The 19,289-nt window shown below is 37.1% G+C and overlaps 2 protein-coding genes and 1 long non-coding RNA gene across 5 annotated transcripts in view; 1 reads left to right on the plus strand and 2 right to left on the minus strand.

Moving 5' to 3' along the window:
* LOC113465486 overlaps positions 1–16,928 on the plus strand; it is a 17,328-nt gene extending 400 nt beyond the window's left edge. Inside the window, exon 2 of the long non-coding RNA XR_003390188.1 lies at positions 16,811–16,928. This is a non-coding gene — a long non-coding RNA (uncharacterized LOC113465486). The remainder of the gene's footprint in view (positions 1–16,810) is intronic.
* Positions 10–15,101, minus strand: LOC103524687 (kinesin-like protein KIF14). Of its 2 annotated transcripts, none has more exons than XM_008489718.3 (6): positions 14,911–15,101; positions 13,873–14,361; positions 1,105–1,363; positions 751–858; positions 443–547; positions 10–252 (listed from the first exon to the last, which is right to left on the minus strand). In XM_008489718.3, the coding sequence occupies exons 1-6, from the start codon at positions 14,985–14,987 to the stop codon at positions 49–51; spliced, it is 1,242 nt and encodes a 413-aa protein (XP_008487940.1). In that variant the 5' UTR covers positions 14,988–15,101; the 3' UTR covers positions 10–48. The 2 variants fall into 2 exon arrangements, with proteins under 2 accessions (XP_008487940.1, XP_017305198.1); XM_017449709.2 differs by lacking the exon at positions 14,911–15,101 and adding an exon at positions 14,795–14,889.
* Positions 15,680–18,455, minus strand: LOC103524688 (elongation factor Ts, mitochondrial). Of its 2 annotated transcripts, none has more exons than XM_008489719.3 (5): positions 18,266–18,455; positions 17,712–17,873; positions 17,246–17,497; positions 16,744–17,044; positions 15,680–16,368 (listed from the first exon to the last, which is right to left on the minus strand). In XM_008489719.3, exons 2-5 carry the CDS (start codon positions 17,871–17,873, stop codon positions 16,145–16,147), a joined length of 939 nt encoding a protein of 312 aa, XP_008487941.1. In that variant the 5' UTR covers positions 18,266–18,455; the 3' UTR covers positions 15,680–16,144. The 2 variants fall into 2 exon arrangements, with proteins under 2 accessions (XP_008487941.1, XP_008487942.1); XM_008489720.3 differs by having other exon boundaries at positions 18,192–18,455.
* Positions 18,456–19,289: the final 834 nt, after the last annotated feature.

The raw sequence follows: 19,289 nt of genomic DNA on the forward strand, positions 1-19,289 counted from the left end.
AGAGAGAGAGAGAGGAGAAAGAGAGACTGCCGAGTAGAAATTTTAGGTTCACCAGTAACTTAGTGCCATGGTTAAGGAGCTCGCCTGGTGAATGGGAAGACCCGGGTTCGGGCCCCAACCAAGACATTTTAATCTTACCTTGAGCAGATAGGTGAGTGTGGAATTCCTATAGGGTGGAACAGCAGAATGGTCACTCAGGTTGGTAATGACTTGGCCTAGTGTCATGAGAGAGAGGTTGATGTTTCGACCCTCCTGTATAAACGTGAATACAAAATGTATGAAAATTTTTAGCCAATCAGATTTCGTAAACCGAGTTTAAAACGTTTCCCACAAACACTTCTATAGAGACCCCAAAAGCTTATTTCAGCCCGAATAGGACTGAAAAGTTTTTCAGCATTCTATCAGAAAACAAATAGGTGGATCTAAGAAGTAAGAGGGTTACCTTGAACCTTTCCTCTGTAGCTTTGGTTTGTGCTACTCTTTCACTTCCAGCTAAGTCGACCAGATTGATTTGACTACACTTCTGGGTGACAGAGGAACCTGTATCCTGAAAGATGAAAAAATGACAAAGTATTGGTTAATTTTGTTCTTTTTTATAGATAAACAGTCGAACCTGTCTAAATGTGAAAAAATCGTGGCCCCTTGATTTGTAATATGTACTTATTTTAAAGGGGAAACATTTTTGCAAGTGGGAAACCTAGTGGAGCCTGCTGTGCACTCCATGTAAACATGTAGGTAATTTAATCTCACCTCTGTTAGAGTAAGCTGGATTTGGAATATGGAATGAGATCTGGAACTCTTGTCATTCATATTGGTAGATGCTGTTGCCCGAGCTTTGTTGCCTTCAGACAACCATTTCTAAAAAGAGAACAAAAAATGAGCTGTTAGAACAATCTAAGTAACTGTACATAATAGTGTGTAATTGGACCAATGACTGTTCTTATCTTTGATTAAGTTTCTCTTTTGTTTCATCTTTAAATTGCCTTGTATCCACTTTTGCTATCTACACTGGAGTTCAATGATGTATATTCATATTTTCTCTGAAATAATTAATGAGACTTTTTCACCAACTATTATTTGAACCCAGGGGAAAACATTCTTTACCTGCATTTCACTGAATGAGGAAACTCCATGGACGGACAAATCAGACACAAAAATCCCTGTGTCAGGACTTTCACGAACTTTCAGTGCTTTCCTCTCACTAGAGAGAAGATCGTAGACGAATTCGTTGTAGATTTCAAGATAGCTGATCTTCACTTGAGCCACCATATTGCTTGGAATCTGATCAAACAGCTGATGACAAAACCTTGGAATGATCCCGGTGGTTTCTTTCAGAGAGGAGTCCAGATTATCTCCCATCATGCTGAAATGGAAAACAAATTCATTGGTACCTATTGAAGCAGAGTTACAAATGAATACTTTCATAAGTAGGTAGGTACTAGGGTTGCCAACTTTTTTTTCGGCATATACGGTACAAACTAGCAAAATGGTGAAAAAATACGGATTTCCCGATTTTTACCCGAAACAAAGGTATGCACCCCCCCTCCCCAGACAAAAAAACTATTTTGCATCAAATAAAAAAAAAGAACAAATACCAATGAAGTAATTCGAAATAAAAACATCTTTGTACCTATCCTTGGGTAAAACTGCTTTACCCAAGGATAGGTACTAAATTACAAATAATCCGCTTTTGAATCCGTGTTAGGTACTGAAAATCACATGCTAAAAGGCTGAAAAAATACCTACTTGACTCGCGGGTTTTTGTGTTTTTCGTACATACCTACCTATCTTTTCAAACTTTTTTTTTTGTTATTTTTTCTGTTTATTAGTCAGTTCCCGTATTTTCCATAGATTTGGAAAAAACCCGGAACAAAGGTGTGTTACGCCCCGGGCTGGAATCGAACTCGCGGCCTAGCGCTTACAAGGCAGACGCACTACCAACTAAGCTAACTAGGCTGGACAAATTTTTTGATCTTTCATACCTGAGGCAGGTTTCCTTGCAGTCCTGATTCTTGCGGATAGTGTTGACAATATTCCTGGCCTGCAGAGCGTAGCGCAGAGTAGCTAAAGACTCCTCTATGTGACTTTGCAGGGGATTGATAGTGGCTAACATCGTGGTACGGGAATTTCCACCGAGACTATCCTGTGAAACAAAACCAGGAACATGGATAGCAAATGCAATAGATCAGTTGCGCTTACTTGGGTGATGTTTCAAAGTCATAGAGCAGGAAAAATGAGGACCAACGGAATTTTTCTTTTTCTTACGACTTTTCCCGAGATAAATTCGAAAATAAAATTTGAATTTTCGACCTTTTACAGTTATTTTTTCGGAGTTTTGACCTCGGATTTGGATTTTTCCCAACTTTTTACATAGGGAATCGACCATTTATTCGTAATTTTTACCCATTTGCAACTGCTCCATTAGAATAGTCCTAAAAATCCAACCTGAGTACTACTCAGAGTACTCAGTAGTGTACTGGTTATTGGTTAAGATGTTGGACTTCGGATCCAGGTTAACATATTGGACTTCGGATACAGAATTTGGTGGTTCGAGTCCAAGTCATGTCATGTAATTTATCGAGGTGTATAAGGAACGACAGAAAATCCTCATTACCAAATTTAGAGATGAACAACCCAAGTCGATTTTTTTTTAAAGTACAATTTTGTGTACCTGAGGAGGTACATACCTCAGTAATAAAATAAAAATACCTACGGCTTTTGTGACTTTGTAGCAGAAAGATAGTTCCTATTAATCTGTCAAGAACAAACAACACAATTAAAGTAATCCCCCCAATAAAAAAAAGTTCCTTAAAGATATTTTCCCCCCTTTTAAGTGCTTAGGAAGATAAATATTTGCTCTCTAGTTTATGGTTTTATTAGCCAGACAGTTAAAGAATACGCTTGAAAACAATGGATAGATAATAGATACCTACGTAGATGTACCACTAGACAAAGCGCGGAATTAGAGGGAACATGTAATAAATTACTGATAAAGAGGTCTTAGTGGCTGAACAATAAGCGAGAAAAGTTTGGGGTCAAGGAGCCCTAAGCACGTGCCATCCAAAATTTTTCCTCCACCTGACTTGGGTATCTAAGGCCAGCCACTCACTATCAGGTAGACCTGACAGGTACGACTATGATCAGGTCCATAGGACCACCTGACAGTGTGTGTGCTCATCAGGTAATGAGCATCATGTATCAGGTAGACCTGACAGGAGGACCTGATTAGGTTTTTTTTTGCTCTATTTAATGTGGCAGGATTCTCCAAAAGGAGCTTTTCCATCCAGGTGAGTGGCTGGCCTATAGATAAAGATTTCTAAAGTTACTAATTTTTTCCAAACACCTTGTATACATATTTACGAAAACCAGAATCTCAAACGTCACTACCGAAACAAACAGGTGTTTATTTGCTGCGCACTACACTGAGTCTCAATTTACTATACATAATATAACCATGTATATCGTTATCTATTCCTTGGTCCTTTAATATATCTATATTCCTATATTCGATATAGCCAACGTGTCCGTAGGTCTTAAACCGGACTACAATGGAATGCCAGAGGATACAATGAATATAATACCTATGTAATGTACCTATATTGATCGGGATCAATCAATAAATAATAATAATCTTCATACTTGTATGATGAACACATTTGGAAAATTTCTTCATGGTGAATCTCGTGACTATGGTGGTCCTCTAGAGCAGTTGGTCCCAGTTTGTGGTGAGTTCCCTCCAAAAGGGAAAAACGACGATTTCAATTAACACATCGTCTTGCTACAAAGGGATCTGTCCACAAATACGCTGATACAACAGCGGGGGATTTGTCCACAAATCTGTCTTCATTAGGAGGTCAAAAAGTTTGGAAACAACTGCTTCAGAGCAAAGTAAATAAGTAATAGGTATCAAGGAATGTCATTTTCAGGAACAATATCGTGGAATGTCATTATCACACCAATATCGTGGAATGTCACTATCGGAAACAATATCGTGGAATTCGAATTATTATATCAGACGGATTAACTGAGATAACATTCTTTCTTTTCCTTCACACTCTCGGTCATTGTACCTACTCTGCAGTCTCCATCAAAGTACCTACCTATATGTGGAATGCAGGATTTATAATGCCGTTCCCTGGATAAGCCTTCTCCCAACTACAAAAAAAAAAAAAAAAAAAAAAAAAAAAAAAAAAAAAAAAAAACTTTTTTAACTTTTCTCGGCCCCCCAAAGGGTTTTTGGCAAGGAATGTCATTTTCAGGAACAATATCGTGGAATGTCATTATCACACCAATATCGTGGAATGTCACTATCGGAAACAATATCGTGGAATTCGAATTATTATATCAGACGGATTAACTGAGATAACATTCTTTCTTTTCCTTCACACTCTCGGTCATTGTACCTACTCTGCAGTCTCCATCAAAGTACCTACCTATATGTGGAATGCAGGATTTATAATGCCGTTCCCTGGATAAGCCTTCTCCCAACTACAAAAAAAAAAAAAAAAAAAAAAAAAAAAAAAAACATAATCAAAGCTTTTTACACTTTTCCGGGCCCCCGAAAGGTTTGATGGGGCCTAAAAACTAATATGTAGGAATGTACATAATGATCAAAGTTCTTTATACTTTTATGGTGAACACATTTAAAAAATGTCATCAAAATCTGACTAATCATTAGAAATTTCTGGTTGAACAAACAAATAATCTCCAAGAAATCATATCTCATATCGGTGAATAATGGCCTACACGTTCCGAGCAGGTGTTGATGTTGACAATCATGTTTGTTTGGAACTTGTTAATGTCAACATGAGATATCAGAATAATATAAACATTTGATTCCATGATATACCTATACAAAGCATTAATATTACTGTTTTTGTTATTATACTGTTCCTGTTATCAATAGGTACATATGTGGCGTTTTTTGTTGATCTCTTAATTTCGAATATTGTGATGTCCATCGAAATCTTGTGTACATTATTTCTTCAGCTTCGATTGATAAATATTTGCGTTTTATGTGTGTTGTCCCGAAGTCTGACAATATTTTCAAGTCAGTAGTTATAAGGAACTAAACAACCTAATTCTGATGAAAACAAACAAGGTAGCTCTGGTTCAGATAAAATGTCTATGGAAAGTTTTGGTTCGCCTACACACAAAAGCTGAGGAAAAAAGCTAGAGTTTGATTTTCTTTTTTTTTCCGGATTGATTCTTTTATCAGTTTTTTTGTTCTCTTAATTCGATTGACCAGGGGAAATACCAAGGCGTTACACACCTGCTAAGGTGCTTAATAATTTGGTATACCTACATACATTTCAATACCAAATATTGTCACTACGATTATACAGACAAATGAATGACAAGAATTCTACACCTAAGTGTGTTTTTGTCTATACACATTTATAAGTGGTTCAATGATTCCAATATACGGGGTAATTAAGAAATCTTCGTATATTCTAATAGCAGGAAAGTTTCACTACGTATTTCATAATTTGACATAGGTACCATTTTTTTCAAAAAAAAAAAAAAAAAAAAAAAAAGATCAATGTTAAAATTCAGATAATTTTTTCTACCATTTGAGCTGTTCAGACTTGAGTAACACCCTGTATTCGATAATATGATACAATTGAATGAAATAATCAGTGTCTCATTACATTAAAGATGTTGATAAATAAGCTAAAGTGTGCCATCAGCAAATAAGTAGCTAAAGCATTAGGCAGCAAAATAAGTGACTCATCCATCACCTTCTCAAATACATACAGACTTTACCAGACTCTGTTATTGGCAACAACATGAAAATGTTTCATTGTAAACAAGACGAAATTTCATTTTATTATCATCATTATTATCATTTTATTAATTTCATTGTCATCATTATCATTATTATTAGATACTATTTATTATAATTTTAATGTTTATATTTTACTGCTTATCAATCCATTTTCATAAAGTGCATTTTGAACACCTACCTCATAATGAGCTCATTTTGTTGTGAGCATGCAAATTTTGTCAACAATATCAAGAAACGGCCTCTTGGAAAATTGTATTTTTGTTTACATTAATTTATTTTGCGTTCAGTTTTTGTTTCATTGTTGTTTATCTAAAAAATAAAAACAACGATATCATTAATGAATTGCAGAAAACATGACTACACATTTTCTGGAAACGTACAGCCATTATTATTATTTTATGTTACTTATTATTATTATTATTATTTTTTCTCAATTATCTTAATGCATCGAGACCTGCTCAGAGGTTATACTGATATCAAGTTATCAATATTCTCTTTTCATCAGGGTTGGATGACGTAGACTGCCACAGGTAATGTAAAAATTCGTGCCAATAATTTCATTGTAAAATATTATGTATCATCAATTATTTATTATTAATCAGTGACTCTACCTCTATGTATACAGTGGTTAAAAATCAAGCCAAGAAATTCCATTTTATAATGAAAAGTGATTTCATTTTTTTGAAGATGGACTTCATTTTTTTTTTTTTTTTTTTTTTTTTTTTAGGGGTTTTGTAGGAGGGAAGACGTAATACGGTAATCGCCTTCAGGTATTAGTCATCCGATGATAAAATACCTACACGGTCACTGATTCAATGATATGACGAAGTGATGTCCATGGCACTCACGGATAATTAAAATTTATGAGGACCTACACGGACGTTATGGACTATACGTAGGCAAGATAAGAAAAACGTGCCAGGGAAACTGCCGTCTGATTCATATTTGTTTTGTTAGACATCGGGAAGGTCACTTCGTCACTTGTGATAATTTTTCGTATCTGCTTGAATGAAGGCTACCCTAGTGAGCGCTACCAGTGAAAAAAAAAAAAAAAAAAAAAAAAAAAAAAAAAAACACATTTTTTTTAAAAACCAATTTCCCTCATTAAAAAAAAATTTAGGAAATTATAAAAAAAAAAAAAATGCACATTGTTTCTAAAACGACATTTCCGTCATTAATACAAAATTTAGGATACTATGTAATTAGCTGGTAATCAGGGGGCATGTAGTGGATTCAATCCCGGTTGTTGAGAATTTGACAACAATGGTAGGAACTGGTTTATTCTTGAGATAAACGGGCTCCACTTCTATTCCAGCACTATAAAAGAGAAGTATTCGTTGATTCGTATAAACTTAACCCAACGATTATGGCTATTTGCCCCTAAACCTAAGCCTCTCAGTGGGCTTTTTGTATATTAACGTAGATTTTTGGTCGCTCAATGTCAACCAAAATGTTGGGCAACAACCAAACACATACGAACATTGGATAAACACAAAACTAGACTGGGCTCAAAAAATTCATATCACAAGGGCGCACTGAGAAAGATCCTTGACATTTCCCTCCTCAACTGCAACATCCACAGAATAGTTATTAACTGGCACTGACTAGAATTGTTATCTAACCTTATCACTCTTATCAGTAAGTAGCTATACACTACGTAACCGTGTCATATTTACGCTTCACTGTTCTCGCATAGAATGACATACATCCTATTCAAGTGGTAATTAGGAATCTACGGACGTCCAGGAGTATTGCATTTCTTGGATCCATTTCAAATTGTCATGCAAGCTATGTGTTACGTATAGCTCTGTTTTCTGCGAGTGTTCGGTATCGATTCCTCGTCAAGGCCTAAATGTCGAAAGTATCGGACTACACCCGTATTGGGTTTCACCTAGATGTTGTTGTTGTAGCGGCTACAGCTGTAGCCGAAAGGTGATGGCAGACTAAAGAATGTGAAACCTAGATGTAAAACAAGTTGTCTCAAATAACATCTTTGAAACTTGGAAACTTCCATGATGGGCGTAAAGGTGGCGTTTTGATCCTAGCTGCCGGGCAGCGCGACCTGGCAGCTGCTGCCCGGTCGCTCTGAGAGCAGTGTGGTCGCGCTGCCCGTGAGGTTTTCATGTGATTTAAAATACTATTTTTGTAATAATTTGTTCGACTGGAAGTTTGTATTGGAAGTCGCGCGACCCGGCAGCTAGGATCGGAACGCCACCTTAACGGAAACATACACTTTTCTGTCCATATTGCGTAACGTGTTTACAAGATAAACATACTAAAAATGATGATAACAACGCCTCCAATACTTCAAAAGGGAAGTAGAAGCAAAGAGATTTTGCCAACAGTTGGGACATTTTGCCAACAGTTTCCAACTTGGCTAGATTTTACAATGTACATATTACGTTAAGTACAATTTACATGCACCTGTCCAAGCCTCATTAGAGTCATCAGTCATTCTATAACTATAGCTGTACAGAATTAGGTTGTATATGTTGCCCAACTGGACTGGACTATTACTTGACGACAGGGTTGTTTAAACGAAGTTAACGAAGCCAGTAGCTGGACTGTCTATAGGCCTCATGTATTATTAATATGTTAAGGAGGTTTCTTCTTGATCCCTTGTGTGCCACGTCCATTTTTGTTTAGGACTATTGCACTGTGGCCTAATGTTATCTGGCTACAAATCCCTCGCGTCGACTGTAAATCTTCCACACTATTGCTTAATGAGGAAGTCACCAATCTTGGTCCTCATTCGCCAATTCAGAGCGAGGTAACGCACAAGGTTCAATGAATTCAGGACACACCAGGTTGTACTGAGGCATTCAGATTAGCTCAGTGGGATCAAGAACATTGTGCCCCAGCAATCTGATAAGAACACAAAATCATGGCTCAAAGTTGTGACTTTGGCTCAAAAATCTCAAAATGATTACTTGCTCATCCTAAAGGGAATATGTACTTATATTAAAGCTAAAATCAGAAAAATCTTGCTATTTGATGAGAACGTGCTTTGTATGGTTAATGGATCAATGGATATTTTATTAGTCTGACATGAGTACATGCCATAGGAAGAAAATCAAACGAAACCTAATTCATAAACCTCCCATAGAGAGATAAAAAAAAAATATTGATAGTGTGTGGAATTGTGGATGGCATTAGTGTCTAGTCTATTTAATTAATGTCTAGGATACCCGAGATCGTCTGGTCCACAGGTTGAATTCTAGGGTACCCTACCCAGATACCTAGATCAGAAAGGTCACTCCACAAGGTCGGCAACTAGTGCGACCTGCCGGATTTCTCTGTGTCCTCCTAACTTAGTTGCCTGGATTCCAACTTTATTACAGATCTTTACACAATGCAACCATAAAATCTCGTTTAACGGAAAAAATATTTGACCAATAGCCACATAGTAATGGACCTCTAAGTGGTGTGATGGAGTTCCTTGGGGTTCAACCTTGCTTGGTGGTTAATTTCCTCTGGTATTGACTCTATCAGTCGGAAATTCTAGGACTAATGAAAACAAAATTATGTTGACCAGTGGCCACGTTATCAAGTGTAGTGTTTTGACACCAAATAATTATACGTTCCTAGTAACCTACATAGTTTTTATCATGTAGCTAGGTACTTATTCTTAGGCTTCTCTGATTTCGTTACGTTAAATTAACAAATGGGGTTAACAATCTTAGTAATGTTTGGGATAACAGTACCCCTGGATTCTTGGATAGAATTACAAAACACGCTGATGAATCCCGCCTGATTTAGGAAGCCTTAAAATACTGGGGATTACACTCTTGTCTTTCATTCAGATTCAGGTATAACTGAGGACATTGTCCTAGTAACACGCAACGCGGACATACTAAGGTCGAGTTTTACCACCGTGGATTGTATCAGGATTGAGTTCAATCCGAGGTTGACCTGACCATTAAGCATACGGAAATCCTCGTTTCAACTCAATCCCGAGTTGGTAAACCCCAGCATAAGTATACTTTTAATCCCTCAGAGAAACAACTTCTGACATAAACGGTTGACTATCAAATTTTGTAAGCAGACTGACAAGGTGTAACTTTAAATAACCAATAAATCAAATTATTTAATGGAATGATCAATTAAAAACACTCATAATCAATTGGATTGATCAAATACGCAATTAAATACTCTTCATGTCTCTCTACTCTCGAGTTATTCAGAGGTACATCACGGAGGGAGGTACATATATTTAGGTACATTATTAGTACTATTACGGAGGTAGGTACATATTTATATGTAGAATTGTACAGTACACTCTCTTCGACCTTCGTCCATATAAAGGAAAAGACACGCTGACTTCCGTGTGTCAGACCATATCGGTTCACCGCACACTTTAAATCATCTCAACACACTTACAATACGCGGATTTCTGCTTCCCGATTTCCTGCCTGCAGCAGAATGTAAGAGGCGATTCTTAGGCGAAGGATTTTTTTTTATTGTTATTATTTTAACCGTATCTATTTTAGTAACACCGCCCTGAACCATAGTCAATACTAATATTCTAACTTGTGCTTGATTTAATGATTAATATTCGATTGAAGCCTTTGGAAAACTATCAGCTAGCTTAGTTGGTTAGGGTTAACTGTTCTCCTCTAGGCGAGTTTATTTTTTTAACTTTCGTCTAATGTCTCCTTCGTCCATTTCGTCTGCTTTCAGACTACACCAGGAAGAAGTTCTGCGCCCCTTCACCGCACGCGCACAAAAAATCCAACTCCGATTCGTGTAAGATCTGCAAGGAGAAAACGAGACGGCAGCTCCTCAACTACATGAAGGCCCGAACCCAGAAAACGAGTATTACCGAGGAGGACGAAGGCGAGGAGACAGTCGAAAGCGGAGATGGGAGCGGGAGCGACTGTGCTAAGTTGTGAACTAGTGGAGCGGAGCAGTGGACGTGTTATAAGCTCGGTTTTAGCTGACGGATTGTTAATAGGATTGGTTTGAGCAGATTTTCTGCCGATACTTTTGGCTGTAGCTGACTGTTAATAGGTTCGATTTGAGCAGACTATTTTGTCTGTGAGACAAATATGTAGTCTGCTTGGTGCAGTCTAGATGGCTGAGCAGTCAAACTCTTGGCTCTACGTTCAGTAAGTGCCGATGCTGGTTCGATTTCGACCCTCTCGAATATGAGAATTTTTTCGTGCTATGAAGTTTTTCTTCAAATGTCCAGCTATGAGATACAGTATTTTACATGCTGTTTTTCCGAGATAGCATGCTCATACCATTAAGGAATGAGGATTAGATTAGGTTTAATTTTTATAGTATTGTTTGTTTAGTGCACCCATTTCATGTTATCATCATATTCTTTACAATTCCATGTTTCAAGAGTCAATTTACAACTTTAGTATCGCTAGGCGGATTAGTTATTGACTTGTAATACAGAGTGCGGTTTTTGCAACTTATCTACAAAGTTGTTTGAGTACACTCCGAAATCTAATCGGATTATGTGTCTCCTTGATAAACTCATCATCCTCGTCTATAAAATGTCTATACTGGCAGGGAGATATGGATTCACGAGTTTTTGCCATGTGATTAAGCATACACGTATTTCACACATAATTTGTAAATAATACCCATAGAATTTACTAATGTTTCCCATTGCAGATTCTTCCAAGTATTTTCCAAGCCGCTTGTATGTATTTGTTGACTAAATCCGTAGTATTCTTCCTCTGTATTTTCTTGTTTAATTAAGTAGGTGCCTTCATTTTCATCATCAGCAGAAATAAAACATTCACTTTATCTTTTAAGTATTTTTCCTTGTCTTTTTTCCTGTTTCGTCACAGTATGCGGAGCCCTATCAAATGCCTGCGGAATGTTTTATCGCCTGTTTTTATTTCAATGAAACAACTCATTTTAGACTCGTAGTCTATGCTGTAGCATGCCTAGCCGGTAGTATGCCCAGGCGATAAGACACAATGCTTCCCATTTATATTTGATTAGGAGTGGCATTTTTGTTTAAACCAAGTACGAATTCTAGTGAGATAAAAGAATTGTACTGTTTTCTTTACTGTCTGTCAAACAATAAACAATCCCTCTCTGCATACGGTGACCAATGTTGTACATAAATTTAGCTTTAAGTACCTATTTATTTTTCAATTTTTATTTTATTTTAAACAAAACAATTTAAACAATGAAATTTTTCAATAAAATTCCTGGGAAAGTTTCTTTTTTGTACTAAAATTATTCAAATAGTTTTGCGTTTTCATTTCCTTTTCTTTTTCTGTATTGTTTTGTCCATTTTATCTTATCAGCTTATCAGAAATAATGTGATTTACACTATTTGAACGAGCGAAACGACCTCTAAGTTTTACCTCGCCCATTTTGCATCTAATTTATCAGGAGATTAAGTAATGTGTGTTTGTTTCATCCTTCATCGTCCCTCAAAAGGTTCGTCCGATTTTAGGTTGAATTGAACCTTTGGAGGGAATTTTCTCGTTAGATTATAGGAATAGGTATAGGTTGAATTTAATCTTTGGAGTCTTTTTGGGTCCTTTTTTCCCGAGTGTACTTTTTAGTCTGACAAAATAGGACATCAAGTACCATTACCTAAATCAACAGTAAAATATGTATTTCATCTCTTAATTTATTCTTCCTTTTAAAGGTCTTATCATCTCTTTATTGTCTGTAGGGAAGTGAGATATTTCACCTGTTTACTTTACATTTAGTACTACAATTAGTTACACATTGGATCTGAACAATGTTTACGAGGTTGCAAGTAAATAGCGGAATTATTTGCAAAGATAAGATGCCAAACTTAAGCACTTGGAACTAATGGCGCACTTAAACGTGACGTGTTCTATGTAATTGATATGGTAGTTTCTAACATACAGTCTGAACAAGATATCACATCTAGATATATTTTTCGTCTTTTCCCGAGTCAGACGGGGTCGGCGTTAACCTCTCAATCAGCCCTACGGTGATTGCTTTGGGCTGACATTTTTGGTGTGGGCTACAATTTTTTCTTTTTAACCTCTCCAAATTATTTTGGGTTGGGACAACTATGCTAGACAATAGATAGAGAAGTAATCCCCCCACTTAACTCATTAATACACCTCAATAAATTTTGTGATGTCTGTCAGCACAGACACGGAAAGATAAATTTCATGACTTGGCTTGGACTCGAATCGCCAACTTCCACATCCGAAGTCCACCGCGATGACCACTACACAACTAATTGATAAGCTCATTATTTACGGTATAAGCCTAGAGGTCCTGATGTATGCCCTAGCTACAGACGTCAAGAGGATCTCTCTTCTTTTTTTTTAATAGGTTTAACGTCACGGCGCAACTTCTAAGGTCTTTAGTGACGTGGGTTTTACCCAACAATCGGCGACAAGCTACCTGTTTAGCCACATGTGTATAAACCTGACCTATCTGCCTACCCACATGTCTATTTACCTCACCCAGCCAGTCCAGCCTGAGTGGGACCAGGAAAATCCAGGATAAAAAAGCACACGTGGTCTGAGAACTGATGAATTCAACGTGCTATCGCCCCTGTCAATACAAAATAGAATTGTTGCATTTGGGTAAAAATATGAATAAAAGGCTCGATTCCTACGGAAAAAAGTTATGAAAAATCGAAATGTGACGTGCGATTATAAGAACTGCTCAAAAACGCATGGGCACAAAAAACATTACATTAGTGTTGCCTGCAAGGGAGCCTTGCTCGGGATAGTTGATGTAACGTCAGTAAATAAGATTTTACTAGTATGTTTTAAATCGATTCATCTCCGGATCTAGAAGTTGTAGAAGAAAAAGGGAAATTCCCTAGTTCCTCATTTTTACTTTTTTTTTTCTGCTCTTTGACTTTGAAACCTCGCCCAAGTAAACGCAACTGATCTGATAAACAGCTAGCTTATTTATAGAGGACCTGAATGCACTTAGCTATGGACGTCATACGGAATTCTTCCACTGATAAAGTATATAAAAAAATATGTAAACCTAAATGATGACACCTAAGTACTAACAGAATTATAAAGCATGCTATGAGGAAAAAAGTAGATACTTAAAAATATCTAAATCCTCTAGCTCTAGGTAATTAAGTAATTATTCAGACAAGTTACCTATAACTTTTCCCTGATCCAGTCTGGCCATAAGCAAACAAACAAACATTGTATCCATTGAATGCTGCATCTAGTAGTGGCTGTGCAATGATGGTAAACACACTGGTCTGATCCGTATCTTGACCAAGACAGTGATCCAATTTGAAAGTGTAGCTCTTTGCATTATCATTCACTTTCATCTCTCTTCTGTCAGGACTTATTTCAATACTTGAAACATCCATGTGTAATTCCTTGACAAGCAAAGGTCTGATCCTTACAGCAACTGTCATTCTGCTACATTCTAAATTGTCAGCAACACAATTTTCTGAGGAGCTTCTCATGATGAGATTAGCTCGTGGAAGTTTGATCTTGGGTGTTGCAGGAGACCTGTCTGCCGACATGGCTCTCCTGGCTTGAATACATCGCTCATAGTTGGCAGTTGCAAGTGGTGTCTTGGGAGTTGCAGGCTTGACAAACTTTTCTTTTGGTTTGCTTTGATTAGATGAGGATCTGAAATTAGATGGGAAAATATGAGTTAGTATAAACCTACAACTAATCCAAAAGTTAACCTTCTGAAGTTTGTCAACTTTGATAAATATGCAGAAGCCACAACAGTGGAAAAGAAAACTCCTTTTTGCGTTTAACCTAACCCTATAATGTACACTGGTCACTGCTTGTTTGTGCCAGTTCCTTTGGTAGTAATCTTCCACTGACATGACTTCTGCACAAGTACCTCAACTTTTTTTGTGCTTTCCAGCAAGACTTTGCAAATGGCTACATCTGAACAAGCTAAAATGAAAATTGAGTCCTGAGCTTTGGGATAGTTTTACTTAAGGGTTTCAGAATAGTTACATGTACCATCTTATGTGACACTACAACTTCTACCATCTTATGTGACACTACAACTTCATGGACATTTCCTCCACATAATAGAACTACTTACTATTAAAAGGATAACATAATCATTGTGAAGAGTTCTATTTCCGAGCAATTTTTGTCTCAAATGTAAGAAAGTTAGATATTACATGAAAATTTTTGTTGGTTCAAAGTGACACTTACAAGGTTGCAATGGGTCCTTCATTTTTCTTAACAGGGGTGCTGCTAAATAAAGCTCTGGGATTACTTTTGGTCGACATTATGGATAAGTCCAACTCACTCAAAGGTTAAAGGATACTTTTTTATGCATGTCAAATTAAACTGTCATGTAAAAAGCTGAAAAAAAAGGCACTAAACTAAAGGCAGAAGGCAGGTGAAAATTTTTTTTCGAAAAAAAAAAAAAAAAAACACAAAACCGTTAACATTTCAAAAATGTAAACAAACAGGAAATGCGCTGTTGCCAAGTTGAAAATCTTTGAGAAAATGAGCGTATTTTTTAAGGCTCTCGTTCACTGGAGCCGATTTAATTAGGCCGGGGCTTACCTAATGAAATGCTTGTTTTTAGGTCTCCCGAGTCGAGTTCAAATCCCGTTTATCAGGTAATTTTCTCGGTTAAATATTTCCCTACAAACTATGAAATCAGAATGGAGGAGACCAAGTTTTTTTTTTTTTTTTTTGAGGGTTGTTTGACAAGGGGAACTATATGTAGGTGGAGGTTTCATAATATTCGGAGGTTTCGGAGGAAATCCGAGAACAAACCTTGCCTATTTTAGAATAAATTTGGCGCAGGGCAGGAATGGAACCCACGACCTATCACTTACAAGGCAGACGCGCTACTCTCCAAGCTAGCTAGTAAATATTTTTCATTTTAAATTAAAATAAATAAGAGAACAGTTTTTTTTTTTTTCATTCTCAACTAATAAAAATTTCTGAGCTTAGCTACAGTAATTTATTTTGTGGAAAAAAGCTACAAACAAAACAGTCTTGCATAACTCTCTTACACTGATGGCACCAAAGCTTAGCGATGTCATCAATAAAAGTTAGGTATCTAGGTACTTGCTGCTGTATCTATATGGAGGAAAAAATTTTCCACCATAATATTCTTCATACAAATAAGTAGGACTTGGTAGAGATGTCTTATTTGCTCCCCTTTGTGCAATGCCCTACTCTGTAGATAACCTACCCTAAGGTTAAACTTGCATAATAGATAGGACTGGGTCTAAAGGTGGGTGTAAACTGTACATCATCAAAGAATTTCTCACTCGAAAATCTGACATCCAAACTGGCTATTTAGAACAGGAAACATCTATTTTTAATTAAATAATATATATTCCTAAAATGATTTTTTCTGGAAAGAAATTTTCTTATCAGAGCAATCCTCAGCCATTTGGCCCTATATCTCCAGGAAGGGTGGAAATTAACCCGCTGTGGCAGCCTGTGTCTGAGTCTCTTCACTTTCTTCACACCCCTCACCACACTCAAAACGTAAAAACTCCACTGGTTTGATGCCAGCTGCCACAATAACTTCTCCGACGTATTGAGTAGGGTCCAATAGAAACTCCTGATGGTACATAATAGTCTCCTCTTCTGGATCTTCATTGGGCGTGTCTTCTTCGCTGCCAATGGATTTGGGGTTCATTCCTAAGCAAAAGAATATGAGGTGAAGTTAGCCAGGTTTATTATTAGGTATTATATTAAAGAGGTTTGATAGAGTTCTTAAGTGTTATCCCAAAATTGAAGAGAGAAGGACAACAAATGTCACTGTATAACTGCCAAGGTTTTTAGTGATGGGGATTTTACCCTCAGGGGACTGAGAACTACCAGCAGCATGTGATTGCTTAGATGGTTACCCATCCAGATACAAATCACACATAATATTAACTTCACTAATCCGTATTGAGCAAGTGTACACAACATATTGCCACTGGCTAGCTATCAAAATAAAAATGGATGTAACTTGACTTGTAAATAAATTGAAATAAAATATAACTTCAAAGCCACAAGATGTTGTCTTACCAATAACATGTTGACACAGTTGTCTTGCAACATTCTGCACATTCTGTTGTTTGTCTCCTGTTTTCAGATCCTGATAGACCATAAGGCTCCCAAACTTCCCTAATATTGGTCCTGTATGTTCTAGACCAGGAGATGGGTGTGTGAAGCCAGCCACATCATGATCCTCATTCACAGTCACACATGCAGCTCGTCTGAGCACAAGGTTCTCACCCACAGATGAAATCAAAATGGCCACATGGTCAGCTAGAGATTTGTTCTCGGGACCAGCCAATGATTGCAACTGTGCAGTGTCTAGGAACACCTGAAACAAGAGTTATGATTTGTGTTTTACAAAACCAGAAAGATTTATTTATAAATTTCATGTGGTGAGCTATTATAAAAGTCTGAAAAGGTCTTTACTAAATGATTTTTTATCTAAAATGATTTCAGTTTACTCAGGAAACCTACCCTTTATAATAACTTTGTAGTCTGTTCAATTGCATTACCATAAAATCAAAGTTACCTTTGCAAAGGGTTCTTGGGGTTGGACTTGAGTTTTGGTATAGTTCAAACAGGCTAATGAAATGAGCTCTGCCATTCCTTGAAATTGTTTGTTTCTGGCAACAAAATCAGTTTCACAGTTGAATTCCACCATGGTTGCATGTTTTCCTTCCACAGCAATGGAGATCAATCCTTGTGATGTTTTTCGTCCAGCTAGTTTTGATGCTTTGGCCCAACCCAGTTCTTTGGCTTGCTCTTGCAACCATTTCTCTGCCTAAAAATAATAATAAAATTTAAAAAAAGCATTTAAAGTTACTTGAACATTGTGTTCACAGATCAAGTAAAATAGCATATAAATAACTTGCATGCAAGGTTTTTGAATGTCCATTAGCATGCCCACTTGGCTCAGATAAATGAGGCTTTTGATTGGTCATTTGCCCTTACTTACAAGGATGACTGCACACATAGGATATTTGAAAATGTATTACCTTGCCTAGATCTTGTTCATTGAGGTCCAGAGCTTTCTTGCAATTTGTGAAACTATATCCTGTTTTCTTTCTTAATTTCCCAAGAAGAGATTTATTGGTAGTCAGCTGATTAGCAGAAGCATGAAAGAATCTGGCCAGAAAACTGGATTTGGAGTGCAGCATCTAAGATAAGAAGTAAGAACACATGGAATAAATTAAGATAATCAGGGGATAACATGTAATTTTTTAACAGGAAAATACAGTCTTATAACTGGAGCTTTTGACTTCATTCATTAGTGTCAGTTAGGCATTCACACTGACATCAGATACAATGAAATCAGATGGATGGTCTCATGTTTCAAATGTTGTTTAGTTGCATCATGGATGCAAAAATCACATTCTCAAGGTAGTGATAGGTAATTTCATTAAGGAAGCTGATGGGAAATATTATGTTATTCACTCATAACACCTATTGACTCAGTTCAAAAGGCAAGTACCTACCTAGAAAGTTCAGAGTAGTACACAGTCTATTGATATCATCACTGATAAGTTATCAGATAAGGATTTTGTCATACCTTGCTTGCCTTTTGATTTTGGTAAGATACTGTGCAATGGAGATGGTGAATTGAGGCTTCTTCAGCAGGTCTTTTCAGCAAAAGGTAAGGTAGGTCTGATGAAACTTATTAGCTTATTCCATTTGCTAGCTAAAAGATAAAAATAAAACTCCAAAGTTCCATTTTTTACTTTACCTGTAATCTTGAAATTTTGAAAAATGTACAAGAAAACATGCGGCCTACACATCCTGTAGTTCTAGAAAATTCCGTTGAGATTCAAGGCGCGCTCATCGATGAGCGTATTTTTTTAAGGAGAAATGTATTTCTTCCAACGTTCCCGAAAGCTTTTATCTGGTCCTTTGAGCCTTTAATAAAATAGGACCTTAAACAAGGGAGCGCGAAGCGCGACCATATGTACATCCCCGCGAAGCCCCGAAGCGCGCAGCGCGACCGTATACGCAACCTCCCGAACACGCAGTGCGAGTAATAATATTACATAGGTACTAATTTTCTTTAACCACGATCGAGTAAACTACGGGCTAAAAAATTCCCGGAGGGACGGGCCCAGCTTGTTCTTCTACGACTTCTAGATCCCGATATAAATCGATTAAAAAAATACCGGTAAATCGTGAACTCTGACGTCACGGCATACGCTCGCGTACACGATGACGTCATATCAAATTTAATGTTCCGAGCAAAGCTCCCTCGCAGGCAACACATTAATGTGTTTGTGTGCATACGTTTCTGCACATTTCTTTCTGCTCTTCCGCCAGCGCGCTTGCATACTGGCGCTACCTAGCGAGACAACTGCCTGAAGTCTGACGTCACACATCTTTGAATTCTTTCATTAGAACGGAAAATGAAAATTGAATATTCGACCTTTTACTGTTTTTCGGAGTTTTCACCTCAGATTTGGATTTTTCCCAACTTTTTACATCGGAATCGACCATTTATTTTTAATTTTCACCCATTTGCAACTGCTCCATTTTGATCCGAAATCGAGGCGTATTTTTTCAAGAGATACGATATATTGCTCATGAGTAGT

Source organism: Diaphorina citri, unplaced genomic scaffold (assembly GCF_000475195.1).
Source record: "Diaphorina citri unplaced genomic scaffold, Diaci psyllid genome assembly version 1.1 scaffold115, whole genome shotgun sequence".
Taxonomy (NCBI): Eukaryota; Metazoa; Arthropoda; class Insecta; order Hemiptera; family Psyllidae; genus Diaphorina; species Diaphorina citri.